This window comes from Chiloscyllium punctatum, chromosome 9 (genome assembly GCF_047496795.1).
Source record: "Chiloscyllium punctatum isolate Juve2018m chromosome 9, sChiPun1.3, whole genome shotgun sequence".
In the NCBI taxonomy this organism is placed as follows: domain Eukaryota; kingdom Metazoa; phylum Chordata; class Chondrichthyes; order Orectolobiformes; family Hemiscylliidae; genus Chiloscyllium; species Chiloscyllium punctatum.
Window position 1 is genome coordinate 39100752 of NC_092747.1, and position 20063 is coordinate 39120814.

Genomic DNA, 20063 nt, shown 5'->3' on the forward strand with positions numbered 1-20063 from the left:
CTTGACAACCAGCAGCAACATAATCCCTTCACCATCCGGAGATTGGAGCTGTCCTAGCTGCATGTGGTAGTTTTCATTGAGGATATCCTCACTAAAGCACAGGCATGTTCTTCACTGATGCACTGACATTGTTCCTCACTGAGGATTAGGAAGGAAAATTACTTCCTGACCATCTGGCAGACACCTGGTCCCCTACTGACAGCCTTTCCCCACTACTCCTCCTCTTGCACCAGCTCGTACTACTCTCTATGACCTCTATTTATTCTTCAAGTCATACTGCTTTCATGTGGAATGCCTGCTCAGTGCACTAATGTCTAGAAGTAACTAGTTTGTATAAAAGCCTCAAGATCAGCAACGAATTTAGCCTTGCATTGAGTTTGTCATTATTCTCTGTGTTAGCATCCACCAAGATATTATTCATTGAGTTAGCATTCAAGATTCCATTCTCTGTTACCGAGACGCCAGTAGTTATTCATCGACAAGGTCACATGGCACTAGGTCTCCCTCATCTTAATGCTGCCTCAAGCTTTCTAAGTGCTTGTGCCAGGCATTAAACTAGTATCACTCAGCCACCATTCACTAAGTCAGAACCTACTCTGTCAGTGTTCACTGTATGTATTTGCTGATTGATAACTGATTCAGCAGATAACCAATGAACTCATGAAGTCAGCTGAGTCAGCATTCAGAAATACTAATTCAGACTCACTGTTTCATGAGTCAGCATTCACTAATGTGAGCAGCCTTGGAGTCAAGATGCACAAACCAATCAATCATCGAGTTGTCATTCACCCAACCAACAATAATTCAATCTTTGTTGTAGTGAACCTGACCCAACCATCTTCAACCACTTCTTCAATGACCCTCTTCCAGAAGACCAGAGAAAGGGACCCTTTACTGATGATTGCACAATGTTCAATTAGAAGATGGACATCATAACTTGGGACTCCTCATGTACTGAAACAATCCATTGGGAATTCTGTGGTGAGTAACTCATCTGCTGACCCCTCAAATCCTGTTCACTATGTACAACACACCAGGAGTGTGATGGCAAACTTTCCACTTGCCTAGATGAGTGCAGCTTTAACAAGACTTAAGAATGTTGACAGCACAGAGCCATTCATAAGCATTCACTCCTCCCAGTCCCACCAGACAGTAACAACTTCTACCACCTAGGAGAACAGAGTGCAGTTGATTGGGAACACCACCACCTGCAAGTTCCCTTCAAAACCACGCACTTCCTGACTGTAGCTATAACGTTGTTGCTGTATTGTTAGCTGTCAAATCCTGGAACTTCCTTCATAAACACTGTGGATATGTCTACACTGCAGACTGCAGAGCTTCAAGAATACAGCTCAGCATCACCTTCTCAAGGGCAATAGGAATAAGAAACAAATGCTGGACTCGCCACAGATGCCCACATTCTATAAATAAATAAAATTCACTGACACATTAATTACTGCCCATTACAATGTGAATCAGCACCTGCCCAGTCAGCACTCACTGAATCAGCACTTGCTAGAGTCAAGAAATAATTGCACATTTCTTACCTAAAACTTTAACGTTAAGCTTCAGGACTTTGTGTTACTTTCCAAAGGGCTCAAGAAATAAAGAAGAGATATTCATAGAACATTGAAAACTAAGGGCTAAATCATATTCTTTTGGCTCAATCCTAGTTGCATCAAGTGTTTTGGAGAAGTGAGTTTTCTTGCTATCTCTTATCAAACTCACCATATTAATTATCTCTCACATCTCATTGCCGCCCAATCTTATCATCCACTGTACTCAGGATGACATGTCTGTCAGCAACATCACGGACCAGAAAACCTTACACCACGTCATCTTTAACAGCCTATTGTCTACCTGGACAAGTGCTATCGGTCCGGAACAGCCCTGCATGGTCCCTGACATTTCCCCCAGCATATTACAGGCAAGAGTCTGGGAGGAGATACTGCTGGACAGAATGGTGCACAGGCAGGACTAACAGTGGAGGACAATGATACCAGACCATGCCTGCCTAGTCTGAGGTAGCTCTTGGGTTAAAGCAGTCTCTGCCATCTGGAGGAACGTCCACACTGTAGGAAGAGGTCCTTCTCCATTTCACCAGTGTAACTGCCAACATCTTCTCTCAAATACCTCACACTCACTCTATCTCTGCCACCATCTACCCATGCTGTACAACAATGATATTGCCTGTAATGTTGTTCCCATTCACCCTAACCTTCTACATGCCACTAATGCTGCATGTCCTCTGCACTGTCTACTCACTCACTCAGGATGCCTCTCTACCTGCACCAACAGTACCAGCCATGCCACCCACTTTCATTCCCCTTAATTCCTGCCTCTCTCTCATGCCAGGAAGAAAATAGCCCCTAATAGAGAAGAAATATAGGTGCCCATCATTTGGCTCCTCTCTCCTCTCCCCTCATCAAGGTGGTATCCTAACTCTGACTAACCCAAGCAAAGCCTGGACAAATAAGGGAGGTGTGCCCTTCATTTCAAGGGCAGGCATTCCCGAGTGAGGGCTATTCCCCTTGACATGACTGAGGCCTGCTGGCAACAATGATAAGCTACAACAATGGCTTTGTATCTGTGCTAATAAATATTGAAAGATCTCTGAATGTTGGAAATCAGAAACAAAACCAGAAATTGCTGGAAAAACTAAGCAAATCTGGCAGCCTCTGTGGAGAGAAATCAGAGTTCATGTTTTGGGTTCAGTGACCCTTCCTCAGAACAGTTCTGTGCAAAAAAGCAAGGCAAACAAAAAAGGCTGGGATGCTGAGCCTCAACATAGCACTCACAGTTAGTGCTATGAAAACAAGTAACAAGCCCATAGATGGATTCCTGAAGAAGAGTTTATGCCCGAAACGTCGATTCTCCTGCTCCTCGGATGCTGCCTGGCCCGCTGCGCTTTTCCAGCACCACACTTTTCAGCTCACAGATGGAGCCCGGTCCAGTCCATGAGCTGTGTGCATGTCATAGAACATAGAACATAGAACATAGAAAAGCACAGCACACAACAGGCCCTTCGGTTACAATGTTGTGCCGAGGATTAATCCCTAATCTAAAATAAAATAACCTTACCTATGCACCCTCCAATTCACTGCTGTCCATGTGCATGTCCAGCAGGTGCTTAAATGTCCCTAATGTCCCTGCTTCCACAGCCACCGCTGGCAACGCATTCCATGTCCCACAGTACTTAGTGTCCTTGCTACATCATTGTAATGCTAGCAGCTCTGAAGTGGTTTATATCCTTCAGCACTGTCAGCACTATTCCCCGCAAATTTAACGTCTCCAGGCAGAGTGATAAACTGAGAAATTAACAAAGACAGAGAGAGAGAATATAAAACATGTATAAAAAGAGAAAAAAAATGAATGAAATACCCGAGTAGTTCTGCTGTCTGTGCATAATCTTTTGAAATTAACATGGTCAGGTCAGGCTGTTCAGATCCAAAGCCACTGAAATTACTGTTTCCAGTTTAAAAATGTCATTTTAGGGCAAAGAAGATTTGGCACAATCTTCACCTACATTCTCCCTGCCCACTGGATTTCACAAAGATGATTTATTTTCTCACCTTGCTGGGACCCTCCCCATGACAATGGTACTAACTGCCCTTTTGCACAGCAAGTTCAGATCTGGAAATCCACCCAGACCTCATACTGATTCGTCAACAGCAACCAGTACTGTTCAATAATTGGCTAGTTCACATGTCTCTGTCCACATATAACACTACCTCCACTAGGGGGGCAGTGATGGTGAGGAATAGCAGCTGGAGCAATCAAACAGCTCTCACTGAGGAAGACAACAAAAGGTCTATGGTGGAGGGCACTGACTGGGAGGCAGGGAGACAAAGCAAACCCACAGTCCAATGTAGCTCATATGGTCTTTCTCTGCACATAATGCATTTACTGTGGACCTTTGCCTTTCGTTCATGTTTGTCATAACCCAATGATAGTGGAGTAATGGATCCCTGCTTCATGATCTCTGGGCTGTATGTGTCTTTAAATTAGATGAGATTACTTACAGTGTGGAAACAGGCCCTTCGGCCCAACAAGTCCACACCGCCCCGCCGAAGCGGAACCCACCCATACCCCTACATCTACCCCTTACCTACACTACGGGCAATTTAGGATAGCCAATTCACCTGACCTGCACATCTTTGGACTGTGGGAGGAAACCGGAGCACCCGGAGGAAACCCACGCAGACACGGGGAGAATGTGCAAACTCCACACAGTCAGTCGCCTGAGGCAGGAATTGAACCCGGGTCTCTGGCGCTGTGAGGCAGCAGTGCTAACCACTGTGCCACCGTGCCGCCCAAATCTCATAGGATTTATAAGTCTGGCTGTCAGGTCACTGCTCCATAGCCTTGGCTGCAACTGTGAACTCAGTGATCATGTAAACCTTTGGGGGAAAGGGAACATTATAAACCTGGGGTTTAAATAGTTTTAATTGGAACAGCCAATCAGCTGTGGTGAAGCAACCTTATATTTTCATTTTTAAAAGATATAATGATTGCACTTAAAAGCTGGGTAATTGTGTCCCAAAAATTCAAACTACTGTCCCATGATCATAGCAGGTTGTTTGGTTCAAAGGATCCAAGTAGATGTTGTCAAGTTGGAGGACTACAATTTTATGGTATTTATCGATTATCAATTTATAGAAACCCTTGCAATCTTCAAAAGCACAGCCAAGCCTGCATTCAACATAGCAACCTGTACCAATCATGAGACCATCAAATAAAACTTCTGTGCATCCCATTGCCAAATGTAGGCCTCCTACAAGATAAGGTCGGAAAGGCTAAGTACAGGTTGCTGCTGTGTTCCAGTTAGGGTAGCTATGGGTGGAGTTGGACAGTGTTGATGATCATCAGTGTTGGACCTGAATCATACAGGTGAAGAGCGCATTGAAGTGCAGTTGGCTCATGGTCTACGTTACTGTACACCTCAACTCAGTGCCTAAAATATAATCTTAAATTTCCCTTTGTCAATGGAAGGGCAAGAATAGCTGGAGAGACAGCACCTAAATGAAATAATTGCAGAGCCCGAAGAACAGTTTCACAGTTGGGATGACCAGCTTCAGGGACCAAGAGTAGTTGGCAGATACAACGGAAACTTCCTCTTTATCGGGGGTGGGGTTGTACATGAATGAAATGCTCCCTCCACCAAGGGTGGTTGAACCGGAATATTCACAGAGATCAAGGAAGGCCCCATTCAGAGGCGATGGCTCTGAATTGCATAATATGATTTCTAATTTCAGATCAGAGTGCAGCTTAAGAGAACAAAGAACTTTTTCTGTGTTTTGTTGCAGCACGGACCATGGATCACATGAGCTTACCATCCATTTCACTGCAGTTGTCTGAGGGCTCAGCATTGCCATCAAATGGCATAGACAGACAGCCCAGTGCCCTTGCAGACAACCTCTTGTGTGCCCACACTGCTGCCAGAGTTGGAACCAGAGGCTAAAGCAGTGCAACCATTATTGCTGCCTCTTATTTGGTGCACTGTTTACCCCCTCCTTCTCTACAGTTCATGGCCCTGCTGCCCGTCATTCAGTTTTCCAGTCTCCGAGCCACCCCATTCTCCAATCCCCTCATTCCCATTCTACACTCCTCACTCCTTTGACTGGTTTGTTTACTGGTGATGTGTACAAGGTACATCCCAGATTCTGCAGCTATACCTTGTGCAGTAATGTGCTCCTGACAGTTGCATTGGCAGCAACCTTTTTTTTAAGAGAGATCCTTTTGGGTTGTGAACTAAGGGAGATTTAAAAAAAAGGAGCAGTTGGTCAGTTTTTTAAAACACAAATTGAGAGGGTGGATTTTCACCTGGTTCAGGAGATTTAAAGGCATTAAAGATAACTGGAGATTATTTTATGTCACGAATGATCTGGGAAATATTGCTATTTTATTAAAGAAAATCAAGTTTTTAGGTTGTTCCTAGTGAGGTGACAGTATACACGAACTGAGCAGATAGTTCGGAATGATGTATGTTCTCTTGCAGTAAAATAAAGCAGCTGAAGTAATTTGTATCTCATCCATTAAACACTTTCTTGACAAAACGTTCAAAAAGATTACAGAGACGTCCTTTGTTTTGCAATGATGCCGAAAAATAATCGAAGTCACTGTACCTCACATAAGGCAAAGTATTTCAGAAAGCATCATTTGGCTAAATGGAATTAAACGGCTTTGCAATGATTTGAGAAGAGTTTTTTGAACATTTCTAGTTCTGCACATTTTTTATACAGCTAAAGATGAAGACTCATTAACTGTTTACTAAATTCCTATGACACACATTAAGTACTTTGTGAAAAACATTATATATATGTAGCTGCATGGAAATGAGTTAGCTCATGAAGGATTTCTATGTAGGTGGAATCTTTCTCATATACTATTTGAGTTTTTCAAGGAGAAAGGAAATGTTGATATCTTATTAAGGTGTAGAAGGAAGACCAGTAAGAATGATGACTACATTTACATTTAAAAGCAGCAATGCTCATTCTCAGAGAATGTTGTCTTCTAGTTAGGGTTTAAATATTTCTTCCAATATCTGTGTGAATTTAATAATTGTATCACTGAAGAAAATATTACATTCAAGGAGTACTGTGAGGCAATTGTCTAAGAGGTACATCTGAACATAAGCCTCCAGTTGTTTTATGTAGTTCTCAGCAGCAGGATTGTCCTGGCATATCTTGAACAGCAATGGGAAGGAAGAGGTGGTGTAGTGGTAGTATCAGTCAACTAGTACTCTAGAATCTCAGGCTAATAATCTGGGGACATGGGTTAAAATCACATGGTGATATCTAATTTTAATATTTGTAGTAATTGCTGCCTTAGGCTGGGATACCTACAGCCCATGAGCAAATGAAGAAATACTATATCCTGGAGAATTAAATTAACATTTATCCCGAATAAAGTTCTCTCATTTTAACTTCATTATAACATAAAAGGCCTGGATTAATATTCTGTTCATGAAACAGAACAGGAGTGAGTCCTGGCATCTTAATCCAATATTACAGGACATGCTGGATTAATACCCTAAATGTACTATAAATTGAGCTTATGTCAACTACTTTTATCTGAGAGACAGTATGATTATTTTAGGAGCTTTATGAAAAATCAGGTTGACCTAAGTGCTGGTCTTATTCCATTTAGAAAGTTGGGACATGGTGGGAGCCCAGTCAGTGCCTACCCTCACAAAGTTAAGAAAAAGCACACTTCTTTGAAAAATTGTGAAAGCCCTGGAGGGACACATGCACCCAACAATTCCACAGCACTGTGGTGAACTGTTTCAATTCCTCTTCCCACTCCCCCAAGGACATGCAAGTCCTGGGCCTCCTCCACCATCAAATCCAAGCCATTTGACGACTGGAGGAAGCACACCTCATCTTCTGCCTTGGGACCATCCAGAATAAATGTTGATTTCACTAGTTTCCAAATCTCCCCTTACCCCACCTCATCCTAGATCCAACTCAATACCACCATCTTGACTTGTCCCACCTGTCCCTCTTCCTTCCCATCTATTCGCTCCACCCTCCCCACCAACCTACCAGAAGCATCCTCCACCTGCATCCACCTATTGCCTTCCCAGCCACCTTCCCCCAGCCCCACCTTCCTATTAATCCCCCAGCTCCCTTAACCTCCCCACCCCACACCCCCTCCCTAACATTCCTGATGAGGGGCTTATGCCAACTCTCCTACTCCTTGGATGCTACCTGACTTGCTGTGCTTTTCCAGTGCCACACTTTCTGACCAGCACCTGCATTCCTCACTTTCTCCCACTTTATTTTGACAGGTTACACTCTATTACTACTGTGCAGAACGTTTTACATATCCCACAAAATAGTAAACCTATTTCTGACAGCAGCCTGACAACCCAAACTTTAAGTTTTTATTTCAGATTTCCAGCATCTGTAATTTGCATTTTTGGTAGACATCAATAAATCCAATAGGCGCAGGATCAGGGTTTAATTCTTCCAAATATTAGAACATTCTCTTAAAAACCATTCCACAAAGATCTGGCAAAAAGTGGATTAATAATTTACTGTATCCAATAAATATTTAGCAAGACATACTTCAAAATTAAAATTAATTTTTTAAAATTTAAGTCATTCCATTTGGTATTTTAAAAAATAGAATATGTTGAAAGTGCTCAGCACATCAGGAAAGGTCTGGAAAGAAAGGAAGATGTGAAATTTCAGGCATAGTCCTTCATGAGACTGGATTGGATTTTAATGAGCTTAATGTGAAATGTTAGTCCAGATCTTTGAGATGTCAGATAGTCAGAAACTGGACATACCCTTAAAAATGTGCATTGGGACTCCTCTTGGAGGTCCTGATGCACGGACTACATGGGAATTTCCCAGGAAGTTTCAACTTCCATTGGACAATTACTTGACATGTGGCACCCTGCAAAAACGTTTCCCAATGCCGAGTTACAGTTAGAGTCAGAGACTTTTCAGAGGATTCCAAATTACTTACATTAAAGATTAGACAGGGAATATGAGAGGAATTCAATGGAGTTAGCTTCACACGGTCAAGAAGAAGAGATCAGACTGAGAGTGAGATACTGCCCAAGTGTGTATATAGTTCAGGGAATTTGGTACAGAGGGGAAGAAGTGCTTATTGCTTAGCTCTTGTTTGTAAGTTTTTTTTTTAAACAGGATAAATTGAAGCACAGGATGAGGGACCCAGCACAAAAGAGTGATATGAAAGGTAAACTATAATTTCACTGTTTGGCGATAGCTTTTGTTTCTAGGTTATTTCCAGACTGAAGGTAAGTAGGTGTTATTTTAAAGATTACAAACTAAAAACATCAGTATGAGTTTTTTTTAAAAACCAAACTAAAAACTAAGTAGTTAAAATAAAGGTGTGAGGCTAGGGGATGTGTTGTGCCTGATGTGGGAGCTGGTGGACTCCACTGTGGTTCAGAGTGACAACAGCTGTAGCAAGCATTGGTTACTTGAGGAACCTCAGAGTTGACGATCTGGAATCTGAACTTCAAACACTGCAACACGTCTGGGAGGGGGAGAGTTACTTGAATGCCATGTTTCAGGAGGCAGTCACACCCAATCGATTAACTATCTCAAATTCAGTCAGTGATCAGGGCCCGGAGGGTGTGATTACCAGTGAGGCAGGGAGGGCGATCCAGTCGGTAGTGCTGAAGGAGCTTTAGTCCTTGAGCTTTGAGTCACAAGAGTCATAGAGCTGTACAGTACGGAAACAGACTCTTGGACCAACTCATCCATGCTGAACAGATATCCTAAACTGATCTAGTCCCATTTGCCAACATTTGGCCTATATTCCTCTAAACCCTTCCTATTCTTAAACCCATCCAGATGCCTTTTAAATGTTGTAATTTAAATACCAGACTCTACCACTTCCTCTGGCAGCTCATTCCAATCACCCTCTGCATAATAAAGTTAGTCCTTAGGTTCTTTTTAAATCGTTTCCCTCTCACCTTAACCCTATGCCCTCTAGTTTTGGGACTCCCCCACCCTGGGGAAAACACCCTGTCTATTCTCCCTATCCATGCTCTCTATCAAGTCACCCTTCAGCCTCCAATGCTCCAGGGAAAATAGCCCCAGCCTATTCAGCCTCTCCCTATAGCTCAAATCCTCCATCCCTGATAACATCCTTGTAAATCTTTTCTGAAGCTTTTCAAGTTTCACAGTATCCTTCCCATAGCAGGGAGACCAGAACTGCACACAGTATTCCAAAAGTGGCCGAACCAATGTCTTGTACAGACACAACATGACCTTCAAACTCCTGTACTCAGTGCACTGACCAATAAAGGAAAGCATACCAAACACCTTCTTCACTATCACTATCCTGCCTACATGCGACTCCACTTTCAAGGAGCTATGAAACTGCACTCCAAGGTCTCTTTATTCAGCAACACTCCCCAGGACCTTACCATTAAGTGTATTCATCCTGCCCTGATTTGCCTTTCTAAAATGTAGCACCTCATATTTATCTAAATTAAATTCCATCTGCCTCTCCTCAGCCCATTGGTCTATCTGATCAAGATCCCGTTGTACTTAGAGGTAACTTCTTCGCTGTCCACTACACCTCCAATTTTGGTGTCATCTGCAAACTTACTAGTCATATCTCTGATGTATATTTCCAAATTGTTTATCCCTAATCGGTCCTTGCCTTTCCAAATACATGTAAATCCTGTCCTTCAGGATTTCCTTGTCTAACAGGTTTTGAGGTTTTTGCTCCCTGTCTGGACAAGATTGGGGGCTGTAGGGAGGATGAACAAACTGACCATAGCACTGTGGTACAGGGAGGTGATTCAAGATCGGTGGGAAAAGAGAAATGTCGTTGTATTCTACAATAATTCAGTCAGTGGAACTGACATTGTTCACTGTGGTCAGGATCTAGAGTCCCAAAGGCTGTGTTGCCTGCCTGGTCCATGGCTATAGGATCTCTCTTCTGGGCTACAGAGGATCTTGGGGTGGGAGGGGGAAAGAACTAGTTGTCATCATCCACGTACATAGCAATGATGGTGGAGCAGCAATAGCAGAGGTTTCTGGGGTTAATTCAGGAGGCAAAGCAGAAAATCATTCCAAGGAAGACGAAGAGTGTCAATGGGAGGATGAGGCAACCGTGGCTGACAAGGGAAGTTGGGGACAGTTCAAAAGCAAAACAAAAAGCATACAATGTGCTGAAGATCAGTGGGAAGCCATAGGATTGGGAAGCCTTTAAAAACCAGCAGAGGATGACCAAGAAAGGCAGAAAGGGGGAGTAGACAAAATATGGGAGTAAACTAGCTAGTAATATAAATGAAGATTGCAAGAGCTTTTTTAGATAGCAAAAAGATAAGAGAGAGGCAAGATTGGACAATGATAATCAGGCTTAAAAATGAGGCTGGAGAAGTAACATGAGGAATAAAAAAATGGCAGAGGAACTAAATGGATACTTTGCACAGTGGAAGGTATCAGCAGCATGCCAGAACTTCAAGAGAGTCAGGAGACAGAGATGAGTGTAGTGCCATCAATAAGGAGAAGGAGCTGGGGGAGCTGAAAAGGTCTGAAGGTGGCTAAGTCACCCAGATCAGATGGACTGCACTCAAGAGTTCTGAAGGAGATAGCTGAGAAGATTGTAGAGGCACTGGTGCTGATCTTTCAGGAATCACTGGCGTCAGGGAGGGTCCCAAAGGATACCCTTGTTTAAGAAGGGAGGGATGCAGAAGACAGGAAACTATAAGTCAGGTATAGCCTGACCTTGGTTCTCAGTAAGATTTTAAGAGTCCATTATTAAGGATAAGACTGCAAAGTACTTGGAAGTGCATTGTAAGGTAAGGCATAGCTTCATCAAGGGGACATCATGCCTGACAAATCTGTTAGAATTCTTTGAGCAGTTAATGAGAAGGTTAGACAATGGAGAGCCAGTAGACATGATCTATTTGGATTTCCAGAGGCTTTTGACAAGATGCTGCACAAGAGGCTGTGACTTAAGAGCCCATAGTGGTAAGGGAAAGGTTCCAGCATGGACTTGCTGACTGGCAGAAGACAGAGAGTGGCAATAAAAGGTTCTTTCTCAAGATGGCAGCTGGTGACTATTGGAGTTTTGCAAGGGCTTTGTGTTGGGACCACACCTATTCACATTTAAATTATAAATTAATGATTGGGTTGAAGGAACAGAGGACATTGTTGCTAAATTTGCTGATAACACAAAGTTAGTTGGAGAGACAGGAAAGTGTTGAGAAAATGGGGAGGCTGCAGAAAGATTTGGAAAGATGAGGAGTGTGGACAAAGGAGTGGCAGATGTAATACAACGTGGGAAAGTGAGGTATGAACTTTGATGGGAAGTATAGAGGCATAACTATTTTCTAAGCTGGGAAAGGCTTCAGAAATCTGAAACACAGCTGACCTGGGAGTCCCAGTTCAGGATTCTCTTAAGGTTAACAGGCAGGTTCAGTTGCCAGTGAGAAGTGCAAATGCAATGTCAGCATTCATTTCAAGAGGGCAACAATACAAGAGCAGAGATCCATTACTGAGGCCGTATAAAGCTCTGGTCAGTCTGCATTTGGAGTGAGCAGTTTCGGGCTCCATTTGTAAAGAAGAATGTGCTGGCATTGGAGGGGTCCAGAAGAGGTTTATAAGAGTGATCAGAGGGATGAAGAGGAGGAGCGGTTGAGACCTCTGGGTTTGTACTCAATGTAGTTTTGAAGGATGAGGAGGGATCTGATTGAAACTTACAGAATACGGAGAGGCCTGGATTGATTGTGTGTGGAGAAGATGTTTCCATTAGTCAAAGAGATTAGGACCCAAGGGCACAGCCTCAAAGTGAAGGGATGACCCTTTTGAACAGAGATGTTGAAGAATTTCTTCAGCCAAACGGTTGTGAATCTATGGAAGTAGTTGCTGTAGAAGCCAAGTCATTGAGTGTATTTAAGACAGAGATAGATAAGTTTTTGACTGATAAGGGGCTCAAGGGTTATGGAGAGAAGGTAGGAGATTGGGACTGAGAAACATCAGCCATGAACAAATGTCAGAGAAAATACGATGGACTGAATGGCCTAATTCTGCTCCTGTGTCTTATCGTCTTATGAACTTATGATTTTAACCTGAATTCTGGCTCACTATAAAACTCAGCTTCCGGTAACACACTGAACCACTCCTCAACCCACTGTAGACTCCTAACACACAATCCTTCACTCAATCTCATCCTGAATATACTACCAGCAGCTCACCCTGACCTCAGCCCCTGGTAGCTGACCCGTCCTACCTTTTAACCCACTGTCATTTGTACCCCTCAACCATCTGCCATTATAACCTCCCATCAATCCATCTACCACCTTGTTTCTTTACCCATCTGCCATCCTATCTTCTCATCAAATGTGCTATTCTACCTACCTGACACTGTTATTCCCTCCCATCATACTTTCTATTGGACTGACCCCGGTGTACTCTGGTTTCCCCAAACGAAAGCCAATGTGTCAGCTGGCTGATCGGTGAATGCAGAACCTTCGAGTGTAGCTTACAGGGAACACTGCCTGCCACCAATCCACTCACTCACTTACCTTACACACGTACCTTCTCTCAGTAGCTGTCAAAAAGGCTTTGGGTCATTGAACCATTTACTTACCAGTTTACAGCAGCTATAAATGGGCACAATGGCTGGGTTGGGACACTCCAATGCTGCTTGCATGGTTTACTGGACTCCATCTGTTGTGATGGATTCTGCATCACAAGTTTGGCCAGAAATAATCTGGGCATGCAAATGGACAGGAATTTATCTGAACTGGGTTCGAAGTAGGGATGCCCAAACAGATCAGAAAAATCAAGCCATCATATCTTCTACCTGATGTTACTTGACTGTTTCCAGATTGCAATGCCTGTTCTATTTTATTATTTTGTATTGCTTTCTCAGGGATTACCTTTTTTTACATAATGTAATTGAATTGTTTACAACACAAAACTTAGGGGGGGTTTAGTTGCCTCTATAACAGAATTTCAACAAGGTTTGTTTTCAGACAACTTTTATAAAAAGATTAACAACATATGTAAAAATCTATGTTTGGCATGGATGTAATATTTTATGATACAATGATGATGTTTAGAGTAGTTGAATCTCTTTCATTCACCAGCATTCAAGTTCATCTAAGGGAAAATAAAATACAAAAAGAAAAGCTGTAACAAACAATTCAGGAGGAAATTTACCATCATTCACGTTGGGGGAGGGGTGCCTGTACAGAAAATGCCTCTTCCAGGTATGTTGCATGCATAGGAACTGATCAATAGCAATAAATCCTGGTGCTGAAACTGGTTTCAAACCTTTATATTTGACAAATATTTTTTCAAGAAATTGGCTATTTGTAAGTTCTGGTTTATTAATAACTAGTTTTTAAAAAAAATCCTCCAGCCCAATGTCCTTTTGTTTATTCTTTTCTGTGAAACAAAATTTGACTTTTTTTTCCCTGAAAGATATTGGAATTTTCATTATTTTTGCTCACATTATATTTTGTTCCTCTGACCTAGGAAGCTTGGGATTCTTTTAAGTATTATTTAATAACTGAGATTTCAGGCTTGCTGTTTTTTTGATTGATTTTTATTGTTTGATCAAATCAATGAAATTAGTTGTTTTTAAACCTACCCTCTGGATGAGCCCTGTGAGAGACCGAAAGAGACAGTGGGCAAAATCTTCCCAGACTTTGACAACAAGGGCATTGGTGAGTCAATTAAAACAAAAACAGGGTAGATCGGCAGAAATGAGATTCTCTATGTCCATTTCTTCAAATAGGTTTTGAGCAGTAGGACATGAACCTTGCTAGTGAGTAGCAAGAGAACTATGTGCATCCATTTACTCATTAACATGTTAAAAAGTTTGATTTCGATAATAAAACACAATGTGGCTTATCTTTAATTGGAAGGCTGAGTCCACGAACTGTGAGTAACCTGATTTTAAGAACCCTTTGATAAGCATTTACCTATGAATTTGCCAATGAGCAGTTCTACACATGCCAACCACACACATAAGCCATATGGAATCTTATTGTTTTTTTTATATCAATTTAAATATTCTGACAATTACTTTGAATTCTAACAGTGTATTTGCCTTATTTTATTCCATAGAAACACTGGGCTCCGGTTAACTAGTGCATCAATATTCCCAAGGCTTCTCTCCCATTCTAACACATTGTCAGTAAAGTACCTACCTGTAAACCACCATTTCTTGCCATTTTAGAACTATCTGTAATTTACTTTCTCTGCCATTTGTTGCAAATAAACTGACTATCTCCAAATTCTCCTGAATGTGGTTCTCATTATTTGGCATTTCTCCCGTCTTGCCTGCAAAGCTGGACATTTTGAATTGACCCCAGTCTAACCAAGTCACTTTAATATAGTACCAATGACTTCAGAAAATGCTGAGAATGCTCAGCACATCAAGCAGTATCTGGGGAGACAGTGACAAAGTTAATGTTTTGTTCTGAAGCTGTTTCAGACTTCCAACATTTGCATTAATTTGCTTTTCAATACTTTCCCATCTAGCTACCTAATGCAGCTGATGCTTTTTGTATGGCAGGCTGAATAATCCTTAAAACCCAGCTAACACTTATTGTCTTAACAAGATGATAATGTGAAAAGAGAAATGTCAAGTTAACCAATTGAAATTTGTCTTTGATAACTCAAACACCCATAATTTAACATGTTCACGACTGAGCTTACCTCAGAAATGCGTTCCTGAGTAAATGTTTCAGGAGCTTTCTGTGGTGCAACATCACTGCAAGGAGGAAATGGTTTTCCCATCATTCTGGGAAATGTCTGTTGAGTAGGAGGTTTGATTCCAGACACCATTAATCCAGTTGTATATATCTTAGTTCTTTGCAACTCTGGTCTGTATCTGTCATGAGCAGACCCAGGAACACTGAGCACAGAGAGAGGTTTATTTTCACACACAGAGGTCTTGTGTTCTTTAGAAATGCAAGGTTTAGAAACTGATTCAGTCCACGTAGAAAGTTTTGGAGGTAGTCCCAGAGCATCATGGATAGCATCAAGTGGTTTTACCTGAAGTGGCTTTCGAATGTATGTTATAATTTTAGGTCTTACATATTTGGGTTTAGGAATGGGTTTAGCTTCAGTCTTTCCTTCAGGCATGGGTTGGTAATTTGTTTCTATCTCTCCTTTATCTGTTAGAACAGTCCTGGGATGCTGTAGTATTGGTTTTGGGATTCCACTGCTGCAAACAACTTTATCAGAAGCTTTAGAGAATGAATTCATTGTCTGCATGTCCCCTATTGGGTGTGGTGGCGAAGATTCTGACGATGTCCCAGCATTAAGCAGCGAGGTTTCCTTAAAACCAGAATCGGAGGACTGACTGGTAGCTTTCATATTTACCAGCTGCTGAACCTCTGCACAAGTAGCAATTGCAGGGTTTACAGTCTGAGAGACTACTGGGTTCTCAGAGTGCTGGAGCTCTTCAGAAATCTTTGTGAGCTGCTTTTCTCCAATTACTATAACATTGCTATTTATTTCATTTTTTTTCCTTTGCGAAAAGCTGTCTGTCTTTTTCACAGAACAATCACCATCATTCTGATCAAGACTAACTCCTTGTCTTGGCAATGCACCCATGCCTGTATCTCTACTTAACACAGAAGGATGGTGCTTTGACAGTTCTGATTGTGCAATGTTAAGGGTTTCAGAATTGTCCTTTTCTGTCACACTAGAAATGCTTTTCATGTCAACTGCTTTGTGTTCTGATGAAATGTTGCCACTCCCAAAAGATTGCCTTCTGTCTTCTTTCCTGCCATCAATAATTTCAAATGCTTCATGAAGGCTGATAAATTCTTGCTTTGAAAGGTCATTAGTTCCTGTCACTGGCAGTTTATCCCTTTCAATGTCATTATCTGCCTGGTGGGTAGTGCTTGGAGGTTTGGAAACAGTAGATTTCATGCTGGCCACATTACTAGTAGCACTGGAAATGGAACTTCCAAGACGTTCAGCTGCTTCTGTGAAATCGTGAATACTATATAATTCATTTTGTAATGGACTGACAATTCTGTTTTTATAACCCGGTCTCATTAATACTGAAGAATTGTTTCCAGGTACTGGATTATCACCAGTATAACATTCCACCTGTTGGACTAAGGGCTGGTCTTCTTCAACACTGGGACTTATAAGACATTGTTCTTTTGAGCTCTCTATTTTGGCTGTCTCTGCAGGAAGCAGAGTGAGTGACTGCTGGCTAACATCACAAGGATCAATTCTCTCCTTTACTTCAGAAATACTTCTCCTGCTCTGAACTGTTATTTCAGGCAAAAATTCACCACTCTCCTGCGGGTTAACTGTAGCGCTGTGTGCATCAATTGTGTTACATTGATCAGATAATACTTTCAGGTTTGTCTGGGTTTCTGGTTTATTTATAGCCACCAATAGATCATTACTTGAAGCTGTGGTAGATACTATATTTTCACAATGTGATGGACTTACACTGAGAAGGTTAAGTGGCCTTGCTACATTTGCTTGCAGTTTTGGGGCTGACATTCTATTTTCTGAGGTAACTGAGTTGATATGAAATCCAGTTGTTTCAACTGAGGTCAAGTCAGATGGATCAGATGGAGAAATAGTTTTGAATAGATCTTCTGATTCCCTTTGTGAATCATGAGTGCTACTATTGATATCTATGTAGAATTCCTGAAAGTTCAATGAATCAGTACAACGGTCAGTCACTGTGACACCATCTGGCAAACACCCAATACCATTATCTTTGGATGCACTGGTGTCTACTGATCCATCCATCTTAGTAGCTTTCTGTAGTGAACTGCAAGATGAAGATTCCTCATGTGGCAATTGCATACTGTGCATTTTTTCATCATCATCTGATACACTTTTCTTTAGCCATTGATGCTCTGCAGCAGATCCAGCAGCATAAGGCTGCCTTCGCAGGGTATACCATTCCTTTTGAATTTGAGAAACACTAATTATTTTACTTGTACCAGATTTCTGATCTTCTTTTGCGGGGAACTGCAAGCTGCAAACTTTTTCATGGTGCTGGGCATATTCTGTATTATCCAATTCAACAGTTTCAATTTGATCACACATACGAAGCTCTGAAAACTCCAGATTTCTGCTTCTGTTTGAGTGATTCCCGACCTCAGCTGATTGAGACTCCCTACCTTGGCTCACAGGGTCTGCCAGAAATTCTTCTGGTATGGTTGTGTTCCGTGTGATGTGGAGATGCTCATTCACAATACCAGCTGTTAGGTTAGGGCTCTCTTGTCTTTCTTCCGTTAGAAGAGTCTGTGATGCTATTTCATTTGCATTGGTGTCTCCATCTGTTCCTACTGGTTGTTGATTGTTATTCTCTACTTCCTTTGTGTTGCCTTCTTTGTCAGTGCAGAATGTGCTATTCTGAACTGAAGAAGTCATTTTCAGTCTTCCTTCCCTTTTCAGTTTTATATTCTTGGATTACTTGTGAATTGTTAGTGATGAAAAAGTCTCCAATGTCTCGGTTTCCCTAAAATGGAAAGTAATATATACTTCGCCTTGACAATGATAACTTGTTAATAAAAGTAGCTCATGAGACAGAATGTACTGATAAAATGTTCTTTCCTCAGCCAATGTGGAGCTTTACAAGAGTTTCAAACTTTTTCTCACTGTGGATTTTTTCACTCATGTATCTTTTCTTTCATATTCATTTGTTCACTTTGCCATCCCTTAAATGCTAATTTTGCACTCCACAACAAACCAGTTTATTTATCCTTTTCGCTCCACTTCCTCTTGTAAGATTTTCTCAGATTCTTTCAAAACGTGACCAGTTGGTTTGTGGAACCTGTAAAAAACATATACAGAAACAGACCATCAATCTCTCCGTTCAGAGCGTTAGCCAAGTGTACAAACTATTTTTACCCACCATCTTGCAAGAAAATACCTGATGAACCCAGCGGAATTTAAAACTACAGGTACAGAGTCAGCTTTAATTTCATGCTCTAACACCCAACCTAAAAGACCAACAGCCAGGAAAATAAGCCTCTATTGTAAAGTCTAGTACAGGAACAGAAACCATCCCTTGGTTATTCATGCATCACTAACTCACCTCTGATCATGGCAAGATCAAATAATTTTCAATTTTGATGCAATATCAGTAAAATTTTACTGTGATTTACCTTGTACTAGAATTCAAATTCCACCAGTTACAGTTTAAATCGTTGTTGTTGTGGCTTTTGGTTATCTCTCTTAGTTTCCTTTTCTTTTTAATGCAGTACCTTTCTGAACACAGCAAAGACATCTCTAGAATGTCAAAGAGCAGCTGTGCTGACAACAATATACGGTAGGTGCCACAATGAATAAATAATTAAATGCAACTACAACGCTCGAGCTTTTGCAGTGTAACCCCGAAAATGTCACTGCCTCAGATCAAACTAACAAAGTATTTATTCAGCACTTAAAAATCCATAGCTGCCCTCTCCCAAATGAAGGGCAGAACATGGCCATAATACGGATTATGCTGGGGAGGGGGGTGTCACTAAAAACCTGCTGAGCATTTTTGGCTAGAGTTAAAGTTTTGCCAGTGACAAAAGAAACTACCCCTGTCAACATTTAGTTTGAATTCTTATTTAAAACCATTCATTGGGCAGAAAACGTTGGTTCCGCGGTTTACTGAATCTCAGTGTTTCTTAATCTCAGCACAGAAAGTTAACACAAAGGTGCAGCAGGTAATCAGGTTGGCTAATGGAATGTTGATCCTTATTTCAAGGGGGTTGATGTATTAGAACAGGGAAGTTTTACTGCAATTGTGCAAGGTGCTAGTGACACCATATCTGTCGTACTGAGAGCAGTTCTGGTCCCCTTACTGAGGGAAAGAAGTCTTTACCTTGGAGGCAGTTGAGAGGAGGTTCAACAGGAAGACCTTTGATATGGAAGGATTGTCTCACGAGTAAAAGTTAAACAAGTTGGTTTTGTACTCACTGGAGTTTAGAAGAACGAGAGGTGATCTCATTGAAACATGCAGGATTTTTAAGGGGCTTGACAGGCTGAGAGGATGTTTTCCCTCATAGATAACAGTGGGCATAGCCTCAGAATAAAGGGGCACCACTTTAGGATTGAGATAAGGAGGAATTTCTTCTCAGAGCGTTGAGAGTCTTTGGAGCTCCTTGCCACAGAGATAAGGTTGAAGTAGATAGATTTTTGATTAGTAGGGAAATCAGGGGTTATGGGGAAGGCAAGAAAGTGAGGCTGAAGAACATCGGGTCAGCCATGATCCTATTGAAGGGTGGTGCAGGCTTGAAAGGCTGTCCAGTCTTCTCCTGTTCCTATTTCTGACGGTTAATTGCTTTGGGAGTGTTGCAATTTCACAAGAGCATGAAATAAGCAAGTTTCCACCTAATTTGCATGCTCCAAACCATGTGGGGAGTAAAGGAGTAGGCACCCGGCTGCAATTTGGGGAAAGCTCTGAAAGATTTCAGAGTTACCATAGGATTTCTGATAGAAACACTGGATAAACTCACTGGTCCCTATGCCTGCTCAGTCCAGCACAAGCCTCACTGCTGGGTCTAACGAACCAGTCTCAGGAGTCTAAGGAATTGATTACTAATATAAGTCGTTCAGTCTTTCCAAAGTGAT

The 20063-nt window shown here is 41.7% G+C and overlaps 1 protein-coding gene across 6 annotated transcripts in view; it reads right to left on the reverse strand.

Moving 5' to 3' along the window:
- Nucleotides 1-20063, reverse strand: part of LOC140481308 (microtubule-associated tumor suppressor candidate 2-like) — a 452512-nt gene that overhangs the window by 285062 nt on the left and 147387 nt on the right. For all 6 annotated transcript variants that reach the window (XM_072577285.1, XM_072577280.1, XM_072577282.1 and 3 more), the window contains one exon: nt 15171-18273. In XM_072577285.1, coding sequence (XP_072433386.1) covers nt 15171-17870 — 2700 coding nt within the window. In that variant the 5' untranslated portion in view covers nt 17871-18273. The remainder of the gene's footprint in view (nt 1-15170; nt 18274-20063) is intronic.